The sequence below is a fragment of the Vulpes lagopus genome, chromosome 2 (assembly GCF_018345385.1).
Source record: "Vulpes lagopus strain Blue_001 chromosome 2, ASM1834538v1, whole genome shotgun sequence".
Lineage (NCBI taxonomy): Eukaryota > Metazoa > Chordata > Mammalia > Carnivora > Canidae > Vulpes > Vulpes lagopus.
Window position 1 is genome coordinate 164,445,890 of NC_054825.1, and position 26,063 is coordinate 164,471,952.

General features: G+C 51.3%; 2 protein-coding genes across 5 annotated transcripts; one reads left to right on the forward strand and one right to left on the reverse strand.

Moving 5' to 3' along the window:
* The first annotated feature begins 83 nt into the window (after positions 1 to 83).
* On the forward strand, positions 84 to 20,718 carry TMEM143 (transmembrane protein 143). Of its 2 annotated transcripts, XM_041745600.1 has the most exons (8): positions 85 to 233; positions 586 to 826; positions 2,195 to 2,299; positions 10,876 to 11,070; positions 11,951 to 12,081; positions 13,041 to 13,320; positions 18,540 to 18,729; positions 19,650 to 20,718. In XM_041745600.1, exons 1-8 carry the CDS (start codon positions 211 to 213, stop codon positions 19,889 to 19,891), a joined length of 1,407 nt encoding a protein of 468 aa, XP_041601534.1. In that variant the 5' UTR covers positions 85 to 210; the 3' UTR covers positions 19,892 to 20,718. The 2 variants fall into 2 exon arrangements, with proteins under 2 accessions (XP_041601535.1, XP_041601534.1); XM_041745601.1 differs by lacking the exon at positions 2,195 to 2,299 and having other exon boundaries at positions 84 to 233.
* An 826-nt stretch (positions 20,719 to 21,544) lies between these two features.
* Positions 21,545 to 25,561, reverse strand: EMP3 (epithelial membrane protein 3). 3 transcript variants are annotated; one of them, XM_041737398.1, is made up of 5 exons: positions 25,358 to 25,561; positions 24,289 to 24,404; positions 23,895 to 23,997; positions 22,902 to 23,042; positions 21,545 to 21,812 (listed from the first exon to the last, which is right to left on the reverse strand). In XM_041737398.1, the coding sequence occupies exons 2-5, from the start codon at positions 24,364 to 24,366 to the stop codon at positions 21,643 to 21,645; spliced, it is 492 nt and encodes a 163-aa protein (XP_041593332.1). In that variant the 5' UTR covers positions 24,367 to 24,404; positions 25,358 to 25,561; the 3' UTR covers positions 21,545 to 21,642. The 3 variants fall into 3 exon arrangements, with proteins under 3 accessions (XP_041593332.1, XP_041593325.1, XP_041593316.1); XM_041737391.1 differs by having other exon boundaries at positions 24,289 to 24,522; XM_041737382.1 differs by having other exon boundaries at positions 24,289 to 24,478; positions 25,358 to 25,560.
* Between the last annotated feature and the right edge of the window lie 502 nt (positions 25,562 to 26,063).

Sequence of the window (26,063 nt, forward strand, 5' to 3'; positions counted from 1 at the left end):
CGGACAAGGAGACACTTCCGCAGCGCATGCGCTGCGCTCAAACAAGGGGAGAGAAGAAAGGCTGGAAGATTGCGCACGCGCAGTTGAGACAGCGCGTTAGGGGAAAGATGGCGTTCGGTGACCCAGGCTTTGCGCGCATGCGTCTTACTGCAGGCTGAAGCCGAACCTTAGGGACCCAGGACGCCTTCCTACACATGCGCAGGAGGCTCAATGACAGTCGAGCGTTGGCTAAGGTGAGGGAGAGGGCGGAGGTTTGCATGGCCGGGGGAGGGCCGCTGCACCCCCTAGGTAGTCTTTCCGACCATCTCCAATGCTCCTCAGATCCACCTGCCGCCTAGACCCCTCAGAAGCCCATTGTACCACTGCAGGGTCTCTGGGCCCAAAAAACGCCCCAGGATTCGAGACTAATGACCCCTGCTTGGGGCGCCGGCCAAAATGAGCATTGTTGGAGGGCACAAGGCAAGACGGGCTGCAAGATGGGCAGATGGGCTCGGCGCCCTGCCCGGGGCAGGGACAGCCCCTGGAGGTGGAGAGGGTGCGTTTCCTTTAAATGGCCTTTGACCCCTGTCCTTTTCCCTCGTTCAGGCTCCAGGGGAAGGGTCTGGCGATGCTGCATGTGACCCGGGGGGTCTGGGGATCCAGGGTCCGAGTATGGTCCCTGTTGCCCACGCTCCTCGGGCCCCCCCGGGCCCTGTCGTCACTGGCGACCAAGATGGGGGAGTACCGCAAGATGTGGAACCCCACGGAGCCCCGCGACTGGGCCCAGCAGTACCGCGAGCGGTTCATCCCGTTCTCCAAGGAGCAGCTGCTCCGCCTCCTAATACAGGTACCTCGGGTCCCGGGTCCAAGAGCCTGGGGACTACGACTCCCGGCAGGCATCGCGGCGGCACAGCCCTGCGTGCTATAGAAGGCTGTTCCGGTGCCTCCTGGGAGTTGTAGTTTCTTTTCCTCTTCGACCAGGTGGGCGTGGCGTTGGACTGCCGGGACAGACCTGTGAGATGCTGATGTAGCAGCAATTCTGGATTTGTTCTGGGAGCTTGAACAACCCTCTCTGGGGCATGGTTTTTATCTCTGAAAAATGGGCAGAATAATTATTCTCATCATAACTATTACTACTACTTAGTAATAATTATGCCAGCAAAGATGTAATCATAATTATCACACTGTTTGAGCTCTTACTGTATGTCACAGTGCTAAGCATTTTCCACGCCTTGTTGAATCTTCAGAACAACGCAGTAAGAGAGAGACTACTATTGTTCCCATTTTACAAATGAGGTGACTGAAGCAAGAGGAGAAAGAAAGTTACTTACTCAAGGCCATGTTGTTGTGGCCCAAGTTAGAACCCAAATGGTCTGACTCCAGAGCAGGGCAGCAACTATGGTCTCTGATGAGGCGTTAGGCACCTGCTCTACTCTGAAAGTCATGATCCGACACCAGAGCTAAGCTCTTAACCAACTATCATCATCCTACTTGTCATTATTGAGGATTATCGTTCCTTTAAATAAAAATCATTTATTGAACACCTCTGTATGTACTAAGTACTAGACTAGTGCTAGACTTTATCCACAAGCACACACATAGATATTGACACACATACACAAACACACAGGTATGTATATGAACACAGAATTGCATCAAATTCTCACCATCACTCTCTGAGAAAGAGGGTGTGACCCTCTGTTGCTGATAAGGGGAGAGGTCCAGAGAGATGAAGACATTCACTTAGAGCACCAAGATGGGAAGCATAAAGAGGCGATTAAATATGTGTGTTCTGGAGTCAGGTAGGTCTGGATTAGAGTCTCAGCTTCTCTTTATACAAACATTGTGGCCCTCAGCAAGCAACTTCCCCTGAGCCTCAGTTTCTCTTTCTGAAAAGTGAGGGTGATAATTCCATCTCTGTACAGCCTCTGGAGAAAAATATGCCAACAAACAGAGACTGGTACACAATAAACATTGTGTGAATGTCAGCGAGTGAGTGTCAAAGCGGGAACTTGATCTTCTAGCTCTTTCCACTGTCTGTTTTCTGCTACACTGGGCTGGCTCAGTTTCTTGGTCAGTAAAATTGGCTGTCCCCCACCCCAAGCAAAACAAGATCTTAAAAAGCCTCGGTCGTATGGACTGCCAGAGAAAAAAATCCTCCCCAAGAGGAGGGGGAAAGAAGCCTAAAGAGAAGTTTTGCTTCCTGAGGTAATAGGAATTCCACTCCAGCCCTGCGGAGAAGGCAGCTTTGGAGGATTTTGCAGCCCACGTGGACTTCTGCACCTTGTTCCACTACCACCACACCCTGGCCCGGCTGCAGGTGAGGACCAGGCCCCTTGAACCTTGATGTGCTTGTTAGCTTATCCATTCATTCAGTAAAAATCTTCTGAGCCTCTACTTGGAACCGGCCCTCTTCTAAGCATGGGGGATGCAGCAGTAAGCGGAACAGATGAAGCCATGTTCTTGTGGAGTAGGCACCCGGTTGGGGAGATAGATAGATAGATGATAGATAGATAGATAGATAGATAGATAGATAGATAGATAGATAGATATAAAATGGAATGCCCCAGAGCCATAAGTGCTGTGAAGAGCAATGGAGTATAGTAGCAGGATAGAGCAGGATGACATGAGGGCTTGTTTTAGGGTATCAGGGAAGGCTTCTCTGAGGAGGTGACAGGTGATTTAAGACCTGAGTAAAGACAGAGCCCAATGGATATCTGGTGGTAGGAGTGGGGGTGGGAGAGGTAGGCATATTTTAGGTGGAGGGAAAAGCGAATGCAAAGGCCCTGGGGTACATATGGAGAGTTGGAAGAATGGGGAAGGGAGCACTGTGGATGGAGGGGTGTGAGTGAGGGAGAGAGGGCAGGAGATGAAGGCAGAGAGGGATTGAGGGTACACTGTTGTCTGGCCCTGTGGGCAGTGGTGAGGACTCCACTTTGACTTTAAGTTAGCTGAGAGCCACAGGAGAGCTCTGTGCAGAGGAGGGATGTGTGCTGATTTAGGTGATAACAGGAACCTTCTGGAACAGACTGTCAGAGTCAATTATGTTTGTCCAGGTGAGGGATAATGGCAGCCCCAGCAAGAGTAATAGCAGTGGAAGTGGGGAAAAGTGGTTAGACGCTGGTAATGGTTGGAAGGGATCAGCATTTGGCTGTGCGGGCGGGCAATGAGGGAAAGGAAGAAGTCAGGGGGTGCCTCCAGCAGTTAGGGCCTGTTCCTCTGGAAGAATGGGACTGCCATTTGCTGAGATGTGGAAGACATGGTGGGGGCGGGAGGCAGATCTGTGGGGAAGATGCAAGCTCAGTTTTGTACTTGGGAATCTGAGATGCTTATTAGACAGCCAGGTGGAGATATGGCGGCTAATATGGGCTCTGGAGGTCGTGGGAGGGGTCTGGGCTGGGCAGCATCCCCTGGGAGCATATAAATGGTACTAAATGAGATCATCAGGGGGATTAGCTGAGCCCTGGGACATACTAGCCTTGAGATCAGGAAGGGGAACTGGAACCCGTGAGGGGGACAGCCAAGGAGCAGCCAGAAAGAGAAGTGGAACCCCAGGAAAGAGTAATGTTGGCAAGCCACATTCTCCACATCCTCCTTCCCCTCTCGGGATCCTGGCTGTGTCGGATCAGTGATCAGCCTCAGTGATTTTCTGTGCAGGACTCACAGAGCTCAGAAAAGCTGTAATGCTCACAGTAATAGTTTATTACAACAAAAGGATAGTGGACAAAATCAGCAAAGGAAAAAGGCCAGGAGGTGGGGTCCAGGAGAGGCCAGGCAAGCTTCCTGTTGTCTCTCTTAGAGGAGTCTTGCAAGATGATACTTAGTTCTCTTGCCAGTGAGGTGTGCCAGCATGCATGGAGTATTGCCCAGGGAAACTCACTGGAGCCCTAGTGTCCAGGACTTTTTTTTAAGATTTTATTTTTAAGTAATCTCTGCAGTCAGTGTGAGGCATGAACCCACAATCCAGCTGCGCACCCCACCTGGTGTCCAGGATCTTTATTGAGGGTCGGTCAGCGTTTGTGTGGCTGACTTTAGCTGCTCAGTCACCAACGCCCCTCCAGAGGTCAGATGGCTACTTCCTGGCCCAAGGTCCCACCATAAATCCCATTGTTAGCCTAGACTAGCTGCTGTGGCCCAAGGCCCCAGGTAAAACCAAAGATTCTTATCAAGCACATTTCCAAGGGCTTAGATAGTTATCTTAGGAGCCAGTCAAGGGCCGGTCCTTTGGAATGTTCAGGGTTTGGACAACCCAGGCCTTCTAGTCAACCCTTTACTGCACACCGCCACTGCCCTCTTGTGCATTCCCTCTTTGCTTTGAATAGTAACAACAACAACCTCTGTTGCTAAGCACTCACCCTGGGTCAGGCTCCTGGACTTCTTCCTGTGGCCTGGAGAGGCAGCTGCCGTTAGTTCCATTTGCAGAGACAGATACTGAGGCTCTGGGAGGGCCGGCCGGGGCCAGAATTTGCACCTGTGTCTGACTGCCTCTGAGCCCTAGCCTGGGGTCCAGGAAAGGCAGGGCTTTTGTTTATTTATTTTTTTTAAAGATTTCATTTATTTATTGTATCATAAGATACACACATAGAGAGAGGCAGAGACATAGAGGGAGAAGCAGGCTCCCCTCTGAGCAGGGAGCCTGATGTGGGGCTAGATCCCAGGACCTGGGGATAATGGCTTGAGCCAAAGGCAGACGCTTAATCAACCAAGCCAGCCAGGAACCCCAAGGCAGAGCTTTTTAAAAATGTTACTTAGAAATCTATCATTTTGGGCAGCCTGGTGGCTCAGCGGTTTAGCGCCGCCTTCAGCCCAGAGTGTGATCCTAGAGACCCGGGATCGAGTCCCACGTCAGGCTCCCTGCATGGAGCCTGCTTCTCCCTCTGCCTGTGTCTCTGCCTCTCTCTCTCTGTCTCTGTGTCTTTCATGAATAAATAAATAAAATCTTTAAAAAAAATCTATCATTTTATTCTATAAACATTTAATATGTAGAGACACAGAACACATATACAGTGAAGATTATTCCCACTAACGCAGGAGGTCTTATTTAAACTGAGACGCTAAGAGGAGAAGAGCAGGGTAGAAGCAGAGGCAGGTGAGACACCATAGGGGACCCTTACTGGTGACCTAAGTCCCTTGAGGAAACTGCCTTGTGCAGGAAAAGAATAGCTGACTTCATTGTTTATGAGCTACGCTAGTGACCTTGGCAGGTGACCTCTCTCTGCACCTCCTTTGCCTTGTTTATCATTGAATTCATTCAGTGGGTATGTATGTATGTATTTTAAAGATTGATTGATTGATTGATAAGAAAGAGAGTCAATAGAGAGAGGAGCAGAGGGAGATGGAGAGAGAATCCCAAGCAGGCTCTAGGCTCAGCACAGAGCTCAACATGGGGCTCGATCCCACAATGCTGGGATCGCTACCCAAGTGGAAACCAAGAGTCTGACACTCAACTGACTGAGCCACCCAGGTGCCCTTCCGTGGGTATTTATTGAGCACCTACTGTGTCCTCCAAATTGTTCCAGGTCCCAGGACATAGTGGTGAGCCTGACAGATGTGTATCTCTGCCTCATGGGATCACATTCTAGTGATAAGATTGCCAGAGAAAGTAGAGAACACCCAGTTTGTTCCTTTCCGACTGCTGCCATAACAGATTACCATAACCTGAATGGCTTCAAACAGCAGAAATTTGTTCTTTCAGAGTTCATGAGGCCAGAAGTCTGAAATCAAAGTGTGGGCAGGATTCATTTCTTATGGAGGCTCTGCGGGGGGACTGTCCCCGTGCCCCTCTCCTAGCTCATGGTGGCCGCTGTCCTTGGCCTTCCTTAGCTGATAGAAACAATAGTTCAGTCTGTCTCCTATCTTCTCATCACCTTCTTCTGCTACTCTGCATGTCCTTCTCCGTCTCTTATAAAGGACACTCTCATAGGATTTAGGGCCCACCTTAATCCAGGATGATCTCATCCTGGGATTCTTACCTAATTAGACCTGCAAAGACCCTATTTCCAAATGAGGTCATATTCTGAGGTTCTGAGGAGACATGAATTTTTAGAGGACATCGTTCAACCCTCTGCATCCAGTTAAATTTGAATTTCAGATAAGCTATGAATAATTTATTTTGTAGTATAATTATGTCCTATATCATACAGCCCTCAGATATTGCATGGGATGTACTTAAACCCAAAAAATTGTTGGTTGTTGATCTGGAAATCAAATCTAACTTGGTGTACTGATTTTATTATTTTATTTTATTTTATTTTATTTTATTTTATTTTATTTTATTTTATTTTATTATCTATCTAACTACTTATTTATTTTTGCTGAATCTGGTAACCCTAATTAAGAAGAAAAGAAAGCAGGAATGTTTTGTAACTTTAGGTAGAATCGTCAGGGAAGGGCTCACTGAGGGGGTGACATTTGAGCAGAAACCAGGAGGAGGCAAGAATGAGCTATGAGATCTGCAGGAACAGTAAGTGCAAAGGCCCTGTGGCAGGAGTGTGCATGGTGTGTAGGAGAAACAGCAAAGAGGCTGAGTGAGCAATGGGGAGACAGCTAGAAATGAGGGCAGAGATGGGCCTGGGGCCCAGATCCTGTAGAGCCTCCTGGGGACAGTGAGGACTTTGACTCTGAGTGAGGTGAAAGCCACCAGAGGGCTCTGGGCAGAGAGCTGTGAACCGACTTCAGTGACAATAGGTGCCCTCTGGTGGCTGCCTGAGGAATAGATTGGGTTGGGGCTGCTGAATGGGAACAGGGAGACCAATGGTCTGGCCATCACAACAGCTACAGGTGAGGGTAGCTCAGGCCTGGAGTAAGTGGAGTATGAGAGGGTGGTGGTGAGAAATGGTCAGATTCTGGATCTGTTTTCAATGTGGGGCCATCAGGATTTGCTAATCGATTCAATGTGTGAGAAATAGAGGAGCCCAGGCTTTGGGCCTAAGCACCTAGAAGGATGGACTTGGCCTCTCCTGAGCTAGGGTGGTGGGAGAAGCAGGTCTGGGGAGGAGTGTCGGGACCCCAGTTTGGGATGTAGTGGGTTTGAGAAGATGTCCATTAGATGCCTGCATGGAAGTGTCAAGAGGCCTGTCAAACATCTGCGGGCAAGCACTGAGTGGGCTCTTGGCGTGTAAGTCTGGAGTTCACGAATGACATCAGCACCAAATTCAGGCCTGTACCTTGCCCTCAGGCAGCTGAGCTTGGGTGGTGGGGACAGTTGTGAGTCAGACACTCTCCTCTGATGAGCAGATGGATTCAGACAGTGAACTCACTGGGCATGGTTTGTTGCCAGCAGATAACAAAGCTGACCTTGGTTTCTGTACCGAACTGTGTGCAAATTGAAAAAACGTGCCCCTTGCCCTCTCCTGATGCTGCGGTGTCTTATGGTAGTTGCTATCCACATGCGGCTCTTTAAATTTGAGATCATTAAAATTAAATAAATTCAGAAATTCCATTCTTCCATTATATTCACCCCCATTTCAAGTACCCAGTAGCCACTTGTGACCAGCGGTAAGCTATTGGATGGTGCAGATCTAGATGTTTCTATCATTGTTCTGTTGGATGGTTGCTGCTCTATAATCTTTATTTCCATCTGAAAGGGTGACTGTTAGGATAAATGTATATGTCTGCAGCATCTAAAATGGTACTTATTAGATCTGGCACCGTTGTGCAGTATACACTCTGCCCAACCTCACAAGGCAGCTCTGCTCAGCCTAAAGAGCAGAGGAAGGTTTTTTGAGAGTGATAAGGGAGCTGGAATATTGTAGAAGAATAGGATTTCAGTAGTGGAAAGGGAAAGGGGCCCGGAGAGTTTCTTAACAGCTGGTGCAATGTCCCTCTGCCTGGAGGAACTTACACCAGTGTGGCTGGTGTTGAGCCACCAAGGGGGATTGTGGTGTTAGGTCCTCAGAAGCCTTGAAGGACATGGAACAGAGCATGGTCCTACTTCATCAGGGCAGTAGGAGCCTTGGAATGATTTTAGCAGGAGATTAACATGGTTACATGTGTAATTACATGTGTAATTCCCAAGGTCACATGTGTGACCTTGGGCAATTACTTAACCTCTCTGTGCCTCAGGTCCCACATCTGTAAATGAGGATAACAAAAGTACCATTGTCACATGGTGAGACCGTGTATACCTGTTTCACACAGTCCCTGACACTATATAAACGTGCACTATCATTTATTATTGCTGTTGTTATGGTTTGATAGAATCTTGGCTGCTGTGTAGAAAACAGATTGTTGGGGGTGAGGGGATTTGGGGAGATCATTGAGAAGGCCGTTAGACTTATCAGGGCAGGAGGAGGAGATGGTGGTGTGGATGGGGCAGGGCTAGGGGGCAAAGTGGCGATCCATTTTGGACAATAGAATCAGCAGAACTCGTTGTGTGGGGGAAAGGAGCAGCAGGGGTCACCTGTGATATCCAGGTTTCTGGCCCGGAGTCCTGGGCGCAGGTGGATGTGAAATGCCCAGAAGAGAATCTGGCTCGCAGCGGATGCCGGATGAATGCAGATTTCTCTCTCCTCCAGCTCTGAGCTTCCCTCCCTCTCAAACTACAGCTCAGTCCTGGAAGTAGAATTTCTCAAGGTCACTCTGTGAGTCCGAGAACTTGGCCTGTGGGACCTGAAGGACTTCTGGCACAGGTCGTTGTTCTCGGCTGGAGTCCGTCATCCAGGCAGCATTCCTTGGCCCTGGGAGCTCCTTCAGAAGGGGATTTGCAGGGCACCTGGGTGGCTCAGTGGTTGAGCATCTGCCTTTGGCTCAGGGCATGATCCCGGAGTCCCAGGATCGAGTCCTGCATTGGGCTCCCTTCAGGGAGCCTGCTTCTCCCTCTGCCTATGTCTCTGCCTCTCTCTGTGGGTCTCTCATGAATAAATAAAATCTTAAAAAAAAAAAAAAAAGTAGAAGAAGAAGTAGGGAATTTGCTAGGCTTGGATGTCCTGCTCGGTTGTTTCCACAGCCCTGGGCCTTCCCACCTCCAAACTTTTGCTAAGGGTGTTCCTCCCACTTGGAGTACCTCTTTCCTTCAATTCAAAATTGTACCTAGCCTAGACAAGTTCCTCCTTCAGGCTACCTCTCCTGAGAGACAGGCTTGTTTATGTGCTTGTTAATGGGCTTGTTTTCTGGGTCAGTGACATCCCTGTGAGGCTCACTGTATGGTTTGGGGCAAGTCATCTGTCATCCTGAGACAAGCAGAGGCCAAGCACCCAGAAACTCACTGCCTTATTCATTCATTGAGTCAACAATTTTTAAAAAATATCTATTTATTTATTTATTTATTTATTTATTTATTTATTTGAGACACAGAGAGAGGCAGAGACACAGGCAGAGGGAGAAGCAGGCTCCCTGCAGGGAACCTGATGCGGGACTCGATCCCAGGACCCTGGGATCACGACAAAGGCAGATGTTGCTCAACCACAGAGCCCTTCAGGTGACCCTGAGTCAACCATTCTTGTCTGTATTGTGTGGGGGGAGTGGTAGGTGCATAAGATGAGGTGGGTGGGGCGGAGCCCCTTTTGTGGGCGACCTTGAGGGTGGTGGGACAATTGCAGCGGGGAGCCACTGTGGGGAGAGGGTGTGGGATTTGTTTCTAGTCTAAATGAGCTCTTTGTAGCAGTTTCATGGAGAGTGCTTTAGAAGTGGCCAGAGAAGAAGCAGGGAGAACAGAAGCCCAACATGATTGTTGAGGTAGGAGGAGAAGGTGGCCGGATGAGAAGGTGGCCATGGAGACGGAGGGTGGGGATGATGGACTCAAGGGTGACTCAGGGGTTCTAGCCAGTGAACTTGCTAAAGGATTGGATTGGGGGCAGGTAGTGAAGAGAAGGAAGCAATCAAAGATGCCTCCGGGGGACACCTGGGTGGCTCAGTGGTTGAGTGTCTGCCTTGGGCTTAGGGCGTGATCCCAGAGTCTCAGGATCCAGTTCCACAATGGGCTCCCTGCATGGAGCCTGTCTCTCCCTCTGCCTATGTCTCTGCCCCTCTCTCTGTGTCTCTCATGAATAAATAAAGTCTTTAAAAAAATAAGGGTGCCTCTGAGATCTCTGATGAGAGCATCTGTAGAATTGGGTAGTGCTGTTTCCTGAAATGAGAGGCTGGAGGAAGGAGAGGAAGAAATGGAGCATTCTCCTTGGGTCATGTTGGATGTGAGATGCTGTTTCCAATAGGGGAGAAGAAACCCTGAATGGCGTTTTTATTGGAAGATGGGGACAGGGGGATGTGACCTGTGGCTCATCTTGCTGGCTTTGAGGTGATTGACATCCAAAGAGAAATGTCAACCAGAGAGTTTGCATGAATCAGCATAAAGGCTTAGCTGCTATAACAAGCAGATCTCACCACATGATGGTTTAAAGGAAGTGGAGGATTATTTCTCTCCCACCTGACGGTCCTGTGATAAGTGGGCCAGGGTTCCACATGAGGCTGTTCTAGGACCCAGGGTCCCTCCATTGTGTTGCTGTGCCGTTCCTTAGAACATTTCCTTCACCTCCCTGTGGTCAAAATCAAGCTGTGGGCAAAGTGGTGTTTTCAGCTGGATGAGACAAATCTTTTGGCCACATCCAGACTCAAGGGAGGCTGGGAAACTCATTCTCTCCATGTCTTTCTGTGTACCCCCTTCCCCTCCGTGACTGGGGAGAGGAGGAGGATAGATAGATGCTCATGCCCCAGTACCGGATATTAGGTGTGGAACCTAGAGGCTGGGTCTGGGCTAGAGATGCAAAGCCGCAAAGAGATGATACCCAGAGATGCCCAGAGTGGTGTTTTAATGAGTTGACTCAAAGTGAGCTGGAAGAGAGGAACGGGGAGAGGACCCAATACAAGCCCCGGGGCACCCTGTTACCTAAAGTGTGGGCCAGGGACAGTCCCTCATGCTGTGCACTAGCCCAGTTTTCTTCCCTCTGACTCTCTCCTCAGGCCTTGTATGACCCCATCAACCCCGACAGGGAGACCCTCGACCAGCCTTCGCTTACGGACCCCCAGCGTCTGTCCAATGAGCAGGAGGTGCTTCAGGCCCTGGAGCCCCTGCTGGCCCAGGCTAACTTCTCCCCACTCTCCGAGGACACTCTGGCCTACGCTCTGGTGGTCCATCACCCTCAGGATGAGGTCCAGGTGCCTGTCTTCCAGGGGAGAACCAGAACTCCTGGGAGGCCTTGGGATAGGGATGGAGCCTTTGGGAAGCAGAGGCTGCTGGGAGTTGTCCTGAGCACAGAGCATGAGCCCATGGAGCATTTTTTGGTTAATTCGAATAAGGCACCTCTTTCCCAGTCACCGTACTGCCATCTGTTGGAAAAGTATCATAATATACCAAGCTTCTTAGGCCTAGATACCTTAACACCATCGGCCAGAAAACTGTAATAATAAATAATACAAAAACGTTTTGTCCTTAAAATCAACAAAATTATAAAAAAAAAAAAAAATCAACAAAATTATAATAAAAATACTAAAATCTTCCAAAGTCCCCCATTTTAGTGATTTTTTAAAGACTTACTTTTTTTTTTTCTGAAGTCATATTTTATTGTCTGAAATTGGGATATGACTTATAAGTGGTGGTATGGCAAAGTTTGAATTGGCAATACTTTCCCTTTTTTAGTTGCTTCATAAAATAAGGAATATCCCACATTGGTGATCATATTACAATATATAAGTGTATCAAAGTAACATGTTATGTACCTTAAGCTTACACAGTGTGACAGGTCATATTTATTCAATTAAAAAGTCATAGAGTATCTTAAAATCAGTAGCCTCTTAGATTTTCGGAAATGTGGTAATAAAAATGACTATGAGGTAAATGGTGCCATTGTGCATAGTATGCTTTGTGCAGTATACAACATGAGCAACTATATGTGGCCACCCTGCCTAGACATTGGGTGATGATAAGCCTTGGAGAGGAGTAGAAATCCTTGAAGGGTGGGGCATCTAATTCTAGTAGCCTGTACTCTCACCCCAGCCCATGCTCAGCTGCCTCTGCTTCCTTTGTCTCCCTCGCCAGGTGACAATAAATTTGGATCAGTATATCTACATGCAGTTCTGGGCCCTGGGCCAGCGAGTTGGGCAGATGCCCCGTAAGTCCAGCGTGGGCTCCAAACGTGGCTTCTTCAGCAGGTCGCCCCCCACAGAGAGGTGAGGCGGCCCTTGTTCCCCAGCTGCAACGAGAGGGAGCAAGGTTAGAGTCGAGAGGGGACTGACAGGTCAGTGTTTGGATTTGGGTGTCTGGGGCCTGGTGAGGGAAGTCAAGAAAGGGGTGGGGAGATCACCCAAATGCTGCCTTTTCTTCCCAGGGAAATATAAGAACTACAATGCCCAGGGGAAGAGAAAGGGTAGGGATACTTCTTGTTTTCCAAATGAGGACGGCTGAGGCTCAGAAAGGGACAGTCACATTCTGAGAAAATGGCACAGCAAGGACTCTGATGAACATCATATTTTTAACAGAGGCTATTCTAATACAGAGCAGGGTCAGGAGAGCTGGATATCTTGGGCCTGTAAATTACCCAGTCTTTTCTGGAAATCCATTTATCGGATATGGTCACGAATCCAAAAAAACAAAACAAAATAGAACAACCCAAAGACAAAACAAAACAAAACCCAAACCCCTCATATCCCTAGATGCCCCTCAGTAATTCCACTTCCAAGAATCTATTCCAAGGAGATATTTATACTTGCAGACTGTGTGTTTAATTATCTATCTCTCACACTGGACTATAAGCTCCACAAAGGCAGCGACTGACTCATCTTGCTGTCTCTCCAGAGCTTAATAGCATGCCCTGGCTCCTAGCAGCCACTCTAAATTAAAAGTAGACTCCGAATTTGAAAAAGAACAAAAAGCTTTTTATTCAGCTCTCCTTTACCAAGTACACGAAACCAGAAGCAACCTCTGTGTCCAGTAATAGGGGATTGCATTTTTTAACTGATGCCCTGTTGTTGGGCACTTAGTTTACTTTGCATTTTCCTCCCACCACCATTAAGTAGCCTTTGCAATGATCACGTGACTACAGAGGTAGAGAGAGTGTCCTGGGGCTGGAGGGGCTCCCTGGGGTGGTCCTGACACCTCCCCACCCCCACCTCCCGTCTTTGTCCCTCAGGAGGTACTTTAAGCGGGTGGTTCTGGCAGCCCGAACGAAGCGGGGGCACCTGGTGCTGAAGAGCTTCAAGGACACACCATTGGAGGGTCTGGAGCAGCTGCTGCCAGAGCTAAAGGTGCGCACATCCGCCATGCAGCGTGCCCTGCTCAACCTCACGCTCTTTGTCTCGGGCATGGCGTTGTTCGTCAACGTGGGCATGGTGGTGCTGACAGACCTCAAGATGACCACCTCTCTGCTGCTACTACTCTTTGCTATTTTCATGGGCCTGCGGGCCTCCAAGGTAAGCAGACTACCCAATGTGCTCCCTGGGCCCCTGCTGCTGGGTGTTTGGCCAGAAGGTCAGGCCACCCTATAGTTTTATTTCGTGCGTTATTCCTGCTTCGTGTCATTCCTACTTTCCCTCCCTCCCTCCCTCCTTCCCTTCCTTCTCTACCTTTTGTACCCCAACATGACCTTGGGCAGGCTTCTTGATCTCTCTGTGCTTTCATTTCCTCACCTGGAAAATGGAGACAAGAGTAAGACCTGCCTTATAGGGTTGTATGCCCGAAGATTGTTTTCCTGATGCCATGAAAAGCACTGGGCACAGTGCCTGGTGTGCAGTAGGCGCTGTATGAGTGTTCACAGCCAGCCATTAAGTGCCTGTTTTAGAGGCAGTTTTAGTAAATTGGTGAAGTTGTTTTAGAACCGCACTGCCTGGGTTTGAATGGAGCTCTTCTATCTTCTAGGTGTGTGACCTTGAACAGGCCACTTAACCTCTCTGTGCTTCAGCTCCCACACCTGGAGAGTGGGGATGACAAGAACTTAATGCATACAATTGTTGTGGGGATTAACTGGATGAATATGTATGTGATGCTGAGAACAGAGCCTGGCATATAGTACAAAACGTACTATATGAGAGTTAGCTATGATTATTATTATTACTATTATTGTTATTATTATTACTAACTGGGCTCTTGTTCTCTGAGTCTGGGCTTCCTCATCCTGGCAGGGTTTCTTTATCACCAGGGGAGCTGTTTTATAAATGCAGCCTCCTGAGCTCCAGCCCAAATGGACCAAATAGGAAACTCTGGGACTGGGTCCCAGGAAACTATATTTTTAACACATTCCCTTCCTGATTCTGCTACATGTGAGTATTTGGCTGCTTCATACAGTTGCACAGGTTGTTCACCATCCAAGGATTCATGGCCAAGAGGACAGGGTGGGGGCTGAAACCTCACTTGTGCCATGTGTGCTGTCTCCAGGCTGAGTGGGCCCCAGAGGGGCTGCTTATGACCCATTCTCCCCAGGGCTGGCACTGGCCCCAGTGGTGTGGACTGGTATGTGGCGACCATTGTACTTGATCATTCACTTCCTGGCTCACTGGTTTCCAAGCTGTTTCCAGCCATCCCAGCGAGATCTTAGGAAGACTGGTAATAAATCCCACAGATAATAGCCAGGCTGAGAGGGTCCAGGGCTGGGAGTGGGGAGATAGCAACTCCTGCTGAGGCCTAGGGGTCAGATGGGATTTAAAGGAAGCTTTGAGGGAACCCTGGGTGGCGCAGTGGTTTAGTGCCTGCCTTTGGCCCAGGGCGCGATCCTGGAGACCCGGGATCGAATCCCACGTCGGGCTCCTGGTGCATGGAGCCTGCTTCTCCCTCTGCCTATGTCTCTGCCTCTCTCTCTCTCTCTCTGTGACTATCATAAATAAATAAAAAATTAAAAAAAAAAATAAAGGAAGCTTTGAAAGGGGAAGATTCTGGTGGAGAAGGGGCTGAGCCAGCAGAGCTTGGGGAATCTCATAGGGCTAGAGTCCGGCGTACAGGGGGGAGAAGTGAGGCCCCAGAGGGTGTCAAGGGACTTGAATGGCAGAGTAGGGACCCTAGGCTTTATCCACAGGGCAGCAGTTGCCATGGAAGAGTCACGAGCACAGAGGGAGTGCAGCAACCATGAAAGGGGTGGGGCTGTGAGGCCAGTGGCCTGGAGGTGCTGGTGAGGGGTGTCATCTGGTCTGGGGGGCACCCAGAGTCCCACCTCTCTGAGGCCCCAAGGGGCTGTGGAGCCTCTCAAGCGCTGCAGGGTCCAGTGTAAAACCATGTTCCCTAGTTAATTGAGTGCATCCATTAAATATTTTCCCACGCTCCTGGCTAAGCGGCTAAACTCCAATCCTTAAATGTGGGTCCTCTGAGCCTTCTTCCTACATTCTCTTGTTCCTTCCTGTGTCAGTCACTCCCAGATATCTGTCTCTGATGCAGGCTTTTCTCCCAGTGTCCAGACCCCTGTCCCTGCCTGCTCCCTTGATGAGTGCCTAAGCCCTTTCTACGGACATTGCATCCCACTGAGCCCAGGATTCTTCTTCCCTGCACCCCCTTCTTCCGAGTCCCTGTCCCTGTCTCAGATCAGATGCCTGGGTGCTGATTTCACTGTAGTACACCCATCCCTCTTTCTGCCCCATGAAAGAGGATCCATTTGTGTGGCTTCCACAGGCAGCTCTGTCATCTCTTAGATCCGGGGCTCCCCACTCTGCCTGGAGCTGGCCAACTCAGGAGCAGTCCCCCGCTGGGGGGCCCCTTACAGGCACCTCCAGCAGAAGCCCCCTGCCCCCACCCCAACCCTGATCCTGGTCCTGGTTCTCTATCTGTAGAATGCCCTGTGCCCCCCGTCACTGGCTAGACCCCAGGAGATGGCCCTTGCCCTGCCCCCCAGTCTGTTAGTACCCAGACTGTCCTTCCTGCTCCAATTCTGTGCCCCTCTCATTCCCTCTGTCCTAGCCCCAGCCCAGGCCTTCCCAGCCTCCCTGTCAGTCCTGCCCAGCCCTCCAGCCCATCCCAAAGGCCCCAGAGTCGGCCTCTCTCCTTGCTCGCAGCCTGGCCCCAGAAACCTGTTTCCCCAGCCTCATGCAACACAATTGTGTGCTCTAGCTCCACCAAAATATACTGCCAGCACCCCATCCTGCTGCCCACTCTGCCGCTCCCCGTCACTGCTTTCCCCTTTGCAGATGCTGTTCCCTCTGACCTCAATGTCCTTTCTTCCTGGTTGGGCTGACCATCCTCTGCTCACTCTTTATCCTCAGCTCAGAGGCTCCAGGAAAACTTCCCAGCCTTCTTGGGCCCGGGGGGTGCCCCTTGTGGGCTCCCGTCATACCCAGGCTGAGCACAGAGCAGGCCTGGGGTTGCTGAGAAGCAGGTATCCCAGAGATGTGTCAGGGCTGGTCCTGCCCTGCAGGGAGAGGTGTGGGGCACGCGGATGGACTGTCTAACAGAGGTTGCAGTGGCCCCTGCGGGAGCCTGCCAACACAGTCATTCATCTGTGGGACTGTGTCCACCCTGAACCTTGAGAATGCGGCAGTGAGTATTTTCTAAGAACCGACCAGGGGTGACTTGGGTTGGGCTGAGAGAGAGGGCAGCCTGGGGTAATGTTCTGGGTAAACTGGCTCATCAACATGGGCTGCATTCAGAGAGCAGGAGCAGGAGGTGAGCGGGAGAAATCTTCAGGGGCCAGACCACGCATCAGGCCAGGGAGTGTGGACTCTCTGAGGGCACTGGGGAGCCATGACAGGGCTGTGAGCAAAGGAAGAGCAGGGTCAGCTCTGGGGCTGTGTGGAGACAGACTGGAAGGGGCAGATGCAGGCAGGAGGAGGCCATGCACCAGGCAGGTAGGAGAGGAGGGGACAGGGCCTACGTACTGAGAGCAAGAATGCTGCCAGGGGTCTGGCCTGTGATGGGATAGATGGCGAAGCCCAGATCTGGAGCCCAAGAAGGGAGAACCGGTAGACGGGGAGGTGGGATGAGGGGCCATGGTGGGTGTTGAAGGGAATACCCAGGTGGCAGCTCTTGTGTCCTCTCCAGGGAGAGAGGGCTGGCCTGTTCTTTGTGCCATGGAGTGGGGCATGACCAGCCCACTTAATGTCTGAGAAGTCGACTGCACGGGCTGGCGGGAATAGATGCAAAACCCTGGTGTGTTTCATCCCAGACGGTCCCTAACAGCGGTTTCCCACATCTCGCCTTCCACCGAAGAGCTGGTGATTGGTTCCAACACAGGGACACACTGACCGTGCAGGGCCTGTAACAAGGCAGAGCACAGGCACACACAGCCATGTCATTGGTCCTGGGCAGGTCATTTGAGCGATTTCACCTTGGGTCCCCATGTAAGATGGGCAAGCAGCCCGTGCCTTTAAAAGATGGCACTGAGCTTGGAGTGTGGACAGATGAATATTCTAAATGTTCCGTAGTGGCTCATGTTGCAATGCCTGTTATGGGCCTGGCACAGTGCCTAGCATCTCATAAACCTCATGTTGATTTCTGGAACCTTTCCTATCCTCCACCTCATTCCACTGATAGTGCCTCCTGAGGATTTAGGTCTTAGCCAGCCAATGGCTCATAGCTGGCAAGGGGGCACAATTGGGCCTGCCCCCAGGCATCCTAACTGTAGGACCCAGCAGGCTGGAACTCATTTTGTAGATGAATGGAAGAATTGGAATGAAGGTGTTTAGTGTGAGCCTCTGGGGGCACCTGTGAGCTCTCTCCTTTCCCTCTGTAGGGACACCAAGGATAGGGTAAGGGATCCAGGTGAGGAGGGGGCAAAGGGTGGGGGAGGGGGCCACCAATTAATAGGCAGCTGGGCCCCAGACTTGCCCCTCCCCCAGTCTCCTTCCCTTAAGAGGCTTGGAGTATTTGTTTTCTGTTGACACTTCTCTTGACAATTTAATATTTAAAATCTTTTTATTTTTATTTATCTTTATTTTTTTTAAGATTTTATTTATTTATTCATGAGAGACACACAGAGGCAGAGACACAGGCGGAGGGAGAAGCAGGCTTCTCGAGGGGAGCCCGATGTGGGACTTAATCCCAGGACCTCGGGATCACGCCCTGAGCTGAAGGCAGATGCTCACCACTGAGCCACCCAGGCGTCCCTAAAACCTTTTTATTATGGCAAACTTCAAACAAATGCAGGAATAGAACAGCACAGTGAGCTCCCATATAGCCAGCCATTCAGCATCTATAATTCTCTGTAGTCAATCGAGTTTCACCCAAAGACAGCCCTGCTCTCCCATCACTGGGTTATTTTGAAGCAAATCCTAAACATATCGCCTGGAAATACTTTAGTATGTGTCTAAAAGATAAGGACTTAAAAAAAATAATCATAACAGAAAGTTCCAAGGCTAAGGCTCAAATCGTCTGGAAATCCTTGAACAAATCCATTAATAGTTGGCTCAGATAAGCAAACCAGTGAAGCGATTGCTAAAAGCTGTTGGTGGCCTCAGAGTCATTGGGGTTAGAGGGGGTGTGTGTGTGTATGTGTGTGTTTGTGTGTGTGTTAAAAATACAAATATCCAGGCCCCGGTCCTGGGGACCTGAACCCAAGAGGTCTGGGGAGGGCCATGGGAAGGACCAGCCCAGCATTGAGTAACTGGGGTTGGGAGGTAGTGATAGTGGTGTATGGGCAGGGGCATGGGGTCCCAGGGGACACTACCCCTCCCACCCAGTTCCTCAGCTGAGTCCGTGGGTGCTGTCCCACCTGCAGATGTTCGGACAGCGGCGCAGTGTGCAGGCGCTGGAGCTGGCACACATGCTCTACTACCGCAGCACTTCCAATAACTCGGAGCTGCTCAGTGCCCTGGCCCTGCGGGCACAGGATGAACATGCCAAGGAGGCACTTCTGGCACACAGCTTCTTGGCCCGGCTGCCCCGGGGTGCACACGGCCCGTCTAAAGGTAGGACTTGGCCCTGGGGCCCTGGTACCCTGCACCAGGTGGCCCTGCCCTAAGTACCACCCTGCCACTGCCTCCCCCATCCTTTGCTGCCCTGCCCCCATCCCATCTCAACCCAGCATCGACATGGCCCCACCTGGAACAGACTCCATCCTGTCCCTACAGGGTCAAGACATTCCCCTTTCCCCTCACTGAGTCCCAAGTGACCCCCACCCCATTGAGACACCAACCCCATGCTGCAGGCCCAGCACTGCCAGCTCCCATTGGTGAATCTGACCGATTTCTGAGATGACTTCGGTGGGCAGCAGATGAGACGTCCCCCGCAACTCTGCTTCAAATATTGATAGACCTGGTCCCTCCTTGCAGTGACCTCCCTATCCTGATCTTATCCTGAAAAGGGTCTTGGATCATCAGACTCCTGGTGTGGCATGCCCTCCTGTGCTGGAGACTTTCCCTAGTGCTTCTTCCAAAAGAGACTCTTGTCCCCTCCCTATGTGAGCCTCAGGATTTCTCCTTTTCTTTTCTTTTTTAAAGAATTTTATTTATTTATTCATGAGAGACACAGAGACAGAGAGGCAGAGACACAGGCAGAGGGAGAAGCAGGCTCCATGCAGGGAACCCAACGTGGGACTCGATCCCGGGTCTCCAGGATCACACCCTGAGTTGAAGGCAGCGCTAAAATGCTGAGCCATCTGCCAACAGAAACCTCCATCTGGAACAAGAGTCCCTGATGTCCTTAGACGAGAGCCCCAGAGCTGGACCCTCCTAGGCCATGTCCCACTTCCCTGCTAACCTCAAGCATACCCCTAGGCTTCTCCCAAACCCAGACTCTCATGTTCCTTGCCCTGTGCCCTCCCTGCTGGCCCTTCCTGGCCCTCCTAGGCCCCGATCACCTCCTCACAACATCTCTTCTTTCCCTGCAGAGACCTCCCAGTGGCTCCAGTCGGAGGTAGAGAACTGGCTCCTGGCCCAGTCAGGCTGTGCGGTGGCCTTCAACGGAACTCGGGCCCTGGCCCACCTGCAAGCCCTGACCCCCAGCATTGGGATGTTCCCACCCCCGGGTCTCCCCAAGCTAGACCCGTTGCCTACGGTCATTTCCGAGGCCCCCCAGCCGGCACCTAGCAGTGAGGAGCCTGGAGGGAAACCTCCGCCCAGCCTGGCCTAGCCACCTGGTGAGGGGCTGAGCCCCGCCTCCTCCACAATAAGCTGTCAATCAAAGCTACCATGCTTCGCCCCGCCCCAACTTCCACTTACCAATGGCAGTCACTTCCATTACTGTATTCTTAAACGGAGCCAGCGATTGAGGCAGCCTACAGTTGCTAGGCACCCCTGAACAGCCAATCAAAGCTTCTCGGCTCTGCTTCTAGGCCACCCCTTAGTCCCAAACAGTTCGGCTGGGGAGGAGTGTCAGCCAATCACAGCCGTTCGGTGCTGCAAACCACCAGGCACCGCTGTTGAACTGTACTCTCCCGAGGCCATAGATCACTGTCTTTTTAGCCCGCTCCGGGCAAGACGCCCAACGCGTCCACCAAGGCGGAGCCCCAGTCTGCAGCCAATGGGAGCGGGTCAGCCCAGCTCTCTGGCCAACTGCCAATGACAGCTGCTGGGCACTCTCCATCCGAGGCTGCCAGTTGTCGCTGCATAGAAGCAACCAATCAGAACGTCTAAAGGAAACCTAATCTTTCTGTCAATTGCCGCTGCTCAAAAGGCAGGTCAACTGCTGATCAGCTGGTCCAGGCTCAAGGGGTTGGGAGCCTTGTGTCAGGCACACGGCCGTGGGTCAGGAGGAACCAGAGACCATCCTCACTTCAAGACTCATGTCCACTCAGGCCCCAACAACCTCAGGTGCCTTCCCTGCCCAGGTCCATCACTCTTTCTGCAGAAACTACCTCGGTCTGGATCTTTCTTCTACCAGTGGCCTGTGCAATATTTATTGGTCTGTCAATTTCTCCCCTGTCCCCTCTCCCAAAGGAATAAATCATGTTTAATAAATCTGAATGAGTCGGGTACCTGCAGGGGTCAGAGAAGGAAAGCATCAGAATCCTGGAAAGAAGACTCCGTCTTGCTGAAGGCATTTGGGTGGGGCCTAGGCAGAGAAAGCTGTAGTCCTAAGCAGAGACTGGGTTGGAAGTTGGTGAAATTGATTGGTGGTGGGTAACAGAAGAGGATCTTAGAGGAGACCTGGTTCCTGAGAAGAGGCCCTAGTTCCCCAAAAGACTGGGTGTTATGAACGAGGAGATAGGACAGCCACGTGCAGTTGTGCAAATTGTTTACTGCACAAAGGCACAGCCAGGGCACGGGTGGTTGTAAAATCCAGCCATCTCCCTGTCCCCCACCTATGTCCCTTTGGGGCTTGGTAAGCTTGGAGGGGGGCTGGTGGGGGATGGCATCTAGTTTTTACTAAGGTGTTAAGGTGTCTGAGTTCCAAGAGGGAAATAGAAAAGTGTCTTCCCAGAGGTGGGGGGGCAGAGACCAACAATCTAGAACAACACACACCCTGCCCCGTTGAGAGAAAGACACCCTTGTACAAGGAAAGGGAGGACAGGAAACCCACATGCCTGGTTCTTCCCCACAACTGCCTAGAGGTCTAGACTCGGGAGGAATCCTGAGAGGGGAGGGCCCAGGGCCTCAGATCCGGGTAGGGGGAAAGGAGGCTGGGACCCCGGCTTCCCGTGTCCTCGGGAGGAACTGAGGGCCTGGAGCAGGACGTTCTGAAGGCTGCTGCGGGGGTGCTTGTCCCAGGTTCAGAAGAGATCGGGCGCGAGTAGCCTGGGGCCCTGGAGGAGGCAGAGGGAAGGAAGGAGGCAAAGGCGGATCAGGCGGTTAAACGGTTTTATTTTCTGGAGGAGGCCGGGGGCGGGGGCTTCGGGGCTGAGACCGAGGGGCGGGGAGGGGCGGCAGCGCGACGCGGGGCCCTCACTCCCGCTTCCGCAGGTGGATGTAGATGACGCCGCTGGCCAGGGCGAGGGGGAAGGCCACCCAAGCCAGGGCGAAGCAGTAACCGAAGCTGCCCCCCGGCGGGCGCTCCGCCAGGATCTCCTCGGCGTGAATGGCGTAGATCAGCGCTCCGGTAAACACCGCCACGCCTGCGGGGAGACGGGAACCAGGTGTCACGCAGCACCCGCAAGAGGACTGCATTTCCCAATAAGCCACGGGGCAAAAAACGCCGCAGAAAGGCCAGGGCGCAGCACCGCTGCCTTCTGGGAGTTGTGGTTCACTCTCCCTGAGCTGCGCAATAAGGGACCACATACTCTTCTTGGGCAATTTCACCTAGCTGGGTGCCCTTTACTCATCCATAAAATGGGACGATACTATCCATCCATCCATCCATCCATCCATCCATCCATCCATCCATCCATCCCTTCAAGGAATATTTCTTAGCGCCTTTATGCAAGCCAAGCACGAAAATAGTGAATTAAAACAAGAGGGACTGGGGATCTCTGGGTGGCTCAGCGGTTTACTGTCTGCCTTTAGCCCTGGGTGTGATCCTGGAGACCAGGGATCCAGTCCCACGTCAGGCTCCCTGCATGGAGCCTGCTTCTCTCACTGCCTGTGTCTCTGCCTCTCAGTCTCTCTCTCTCTCTCTCTCTCTCTCTCTCTCTCTGTGTGTGTGTTTGTGTCTCTCACGAATAAATAAAATCTTTAAAAACAAAAACAAGAGGGACTTTGTAAGGAACCTAAGAAGAGAGTATTCCAAAAACTGAGGACTATACTAACTCAGCTCTTTGCACTTGAAGTCAAAAAATTTTAAAGTATATAAACTCGCTGAAGGGTCTGATACACAGTAGGTCCACCAGAAACAGAAGCTGGCTGTGATTATAAAATTACTACTGTTATGATTCAGAGTCCTCTCCTGGAGTATTACTTAGCAACCATCTGGGCCCTCCTGTCCCTGGGATCTAAATTATTTGCCCACACCACCTTTCCCAGCCCAGCTCCTTGAAGCTCTAAGTGTCAGCTTCCACATGACTCAGAGACACACACCACAAACCACTGAATCAGTGTTAAGTACAACTCCTGTAAGTCCCCAGCTAGAAAGGTAGCCTATGGAGGTACTTCAAGTGGTCCTTGGGCTGCCGATAATTGTTTTCTGTGACCCGATGTCCATTCTTAGGGCCCCCAGCACTCTAACAGTCCCCCTCCCTTCCCTTCAATTCCCTGAGGACTGTGCTTACTGGTGCAAAGCTGGCAGAGGCCAGTGGCATAGAAGAGCCCTCCTCGCCGCATGGTGTACAGCTGGAACATGAACAGGATGAAGGACAGGCAGCAGAGGATGAGGGAAAGCACCATGAGGACCTGAACCGCCTTCAGCCAGCCTACAATAAGATAGAGGTGGAAGTTACAGTATGTCCAGAGTTTCAGCTCTACCAGCTTGCTCATCGTTCACTGCCCCACCCAATTTAGAGCCATAGAAACTTGGATACTTAGGAGTATCACTTATATTGATTGACCTTGAGTCCTATAACTTTGCTAAATTGCCTTATCAGTTCTAGAAGCTGTTTTCATGATTCTTTAGGATTTTTACATGACCAGGTCCACTGGGAATAGAGACATTTTTACTTTTTCCTCTTCCTTCTTGACATCTTTATTTATTTTTCTTGCCCTGTTGCATTGGCTACTTCTAATACAACACTGAATAGAACTAGCGAGAACAGAAATTCTTGCTTCATTTTTAGGGAAAAGCATTTCCTCTTTCATTTTCTTTCACTTAGAAATTTAGAAGAATGCAGCTCTCCCCCTGTATAACTTAACTCAGATGAGCCCCACCCCTTTGGAACCTTAATGTGATTCTAGTCTCAATTTCTTGGAATTTGGACAAATTGGTGCCAGATATTCATTCTGAACACCAGTCCCATCTCTTTAGAACTTTGAAAACATAATCTTACCTTCTCAGAATCTTGGAAACTTTCTCCCCATTCCTTAAACCTATAGCACGTGGTTTCCACTCTTTCTGAATCATAGGGGAGGGAGGCTTGGTCCATCCTCTCTAGAACATAAGCACGTTGCCCCCCCTACCATCCAGATAAGAGGGTCATAATCAGCCCCACTCACTCAGCAGTGGGGCTTAGACCTGCCCACTTAAACTTTGAGGGGTTCCTAGTTCTTGGTCCCTGGAAGAGATCTGGGGTTACCCTTCCCCTTGCAGACCAGTCTGCGATGCCCCTCACCATTCTCGCTGACATTACTGCAGGCCCACGTTTTGTTGTCATTGTTCCATGTGCAGTCATACCAGAGATTCAGGGACTCCTTCCCCGGGAGAGTCCACCAGGACTGGGATGGAGGAGAAACAAAGGCAGGGTTAGAAAAGGAAAGTGGGCGGGGTCAGGGAGATTGTGGGAAGGGTTAGGGAAAGGATGAGGTGCTGGGAGGCATTGAACTGGGGAAAGTATGGATTTAGTAAGAAGTGGGGAGCAGTCAGGGGAAAGGATAGGGTAGAGGCATCAGAGGCAGAATGCAGAAGAGTAGATGCTAGGGTAAAGGGGAGTGGCCTAAATGACTTTAGAAGAAGGACAAGGCTGGCGGGAGTCTGCAGAAGATGTCTTGCTGCTGGAGTAGGCTTACCTTGTCCAAAGTGGCCACGAAAAGCAGGATGAGAATTAGGATGTGAAGGGCAGAGACCACCAGCAGAAGGAGTGACATGGCTGCTGTGGAAGCCTGGGCTGGGGGGTGTCAGATGACTGTTTGAAGAGATTGGCACAAGGGTGGGTGAGATGCTCCAATCCTGGTGTTGAAGGGAGCTGAGTCCAGACTCCTGGGGGTGATGGAGAAGAGGGCTGAGGGCCTGGACTCCTGAGTCTGAATGGGGAGAAGGCTGGAGGCCAGGACTCTTGAATTCTCCAGAGGTTGGAACAAGCTAGGGATGGACTCTTGGGTCCAGGAGTGAGTAAGACTAGCAGTGTGCACCCAACCCCCCATGCCGTCTCTTAAGTCTGGACCCTGGGCACATATGGGCCAGGATATGAAAATTCAAGCTGATACCCCTCCAGAGTCATCAGAAGCTGGGGGCTTCCCCCAAAGACAGGCATCCTTGACTCACCCCCCTCCTCTCCTGGGGTGGGGAGGAGGGGGACCCAGTGAGTCACCCAATGACTCATCCCACCCCCCTCCCTCCAAGAACCAGGGAAACCCCAGCCCCTGGCTATGCCCATGAGGTCCCCACCCCACCCTGCAGCCAGACTGGTGCCTGCTGGACATTTTGTGAGGAAAATGGGTAAGATTCATGTTGGAAGTGGGAGGAGTCTTTGCATGGGCAAAGACTGAGAAGAAGGAGCCAGCCTTCCAGGACCCTTCAGTGTCCAGGAAGGGGGTACCTGGAGGTCCCCCAGACTTGTGGTGTTCTTGGGGAAAGCCCCCATCTCAGGGTCCTCAGGAGAGAGTGGACAGTCATGGGGAAAAACTAAAGGAAGTTTACCAGTGGAGGGCTCTGCTGAGAACCCCAAATCCTTGCCGGGGCCCCACCCCTTCCCGAATCTCCACCCCAAGTGCTAAGAGATCAGTTCTTAAATTACAAGGATTTCCATGGGGTGTGAGAGTGGGGGTGTCTCTCCCAGCCTGGGGGTATCCTTCCCAAACTGCTGCACTCCCAAGTAAATAAAGAAATCTCAGTCCGAATAACGGACTGGAAACTTACCGAGAGCGGCAGAAAGTCAGAGTTGGAGTCTCGTCCCTTGCTGGGGCCTTCGTGCCCCGCCCTACTCCTCCCTCCTTCCACCCTGCGGAGGCCCCCGCCTCTCTCACCGCCTTCCTCCCTCCCTCGCTTGCTCTCCCTTCTGGCTCTCTCCCTCCTTCTCCCCTCCAATCGAGATCTCTCTTTCTCTCTCCCTCCTTTCTTCCCTCTTTCTCTCTCCAGCCCTTACTGCCTATACCTCCTTCTTTCTCTCACTCTCCTGGTTTCTTTCTCTGCTCCTCTCAATATATACTGACCCTTTTATACCCACCCACACCGCACCCAGCTGAGGTCTGCAGCCAGAGGGAGGGACTAGGCACTCGGGTTCCTCATTCTCTGGATCCCCACCCACTGCCCCCAGACAGGCATCTTTTGGGGACTCCTTCCCAGGGTTGAAATGACAAGTCCTCGGAACCCAGGGAGCCGAGCAGGGCCAGGGTGGGGCAGGCATCGAGGAATGGGAGGGTCCGACTCTCAGGCCTCCAGTCTGGGTCTCCTCCCTGACCGGATGTCTGCTTTCCCTGATGGGGCTTAGGACTGGATGCTCTGAAGAATGGGGGTCTGGGGAAGGACACCAGATTCTTGCTGCGTGGAAGGGGTTGAGAGCTGAGGGGAGTTGGCCCCACAGTGTGTGTCAGAGGTGGAAATTCTGGAAAGGGTCAGGGGTCAG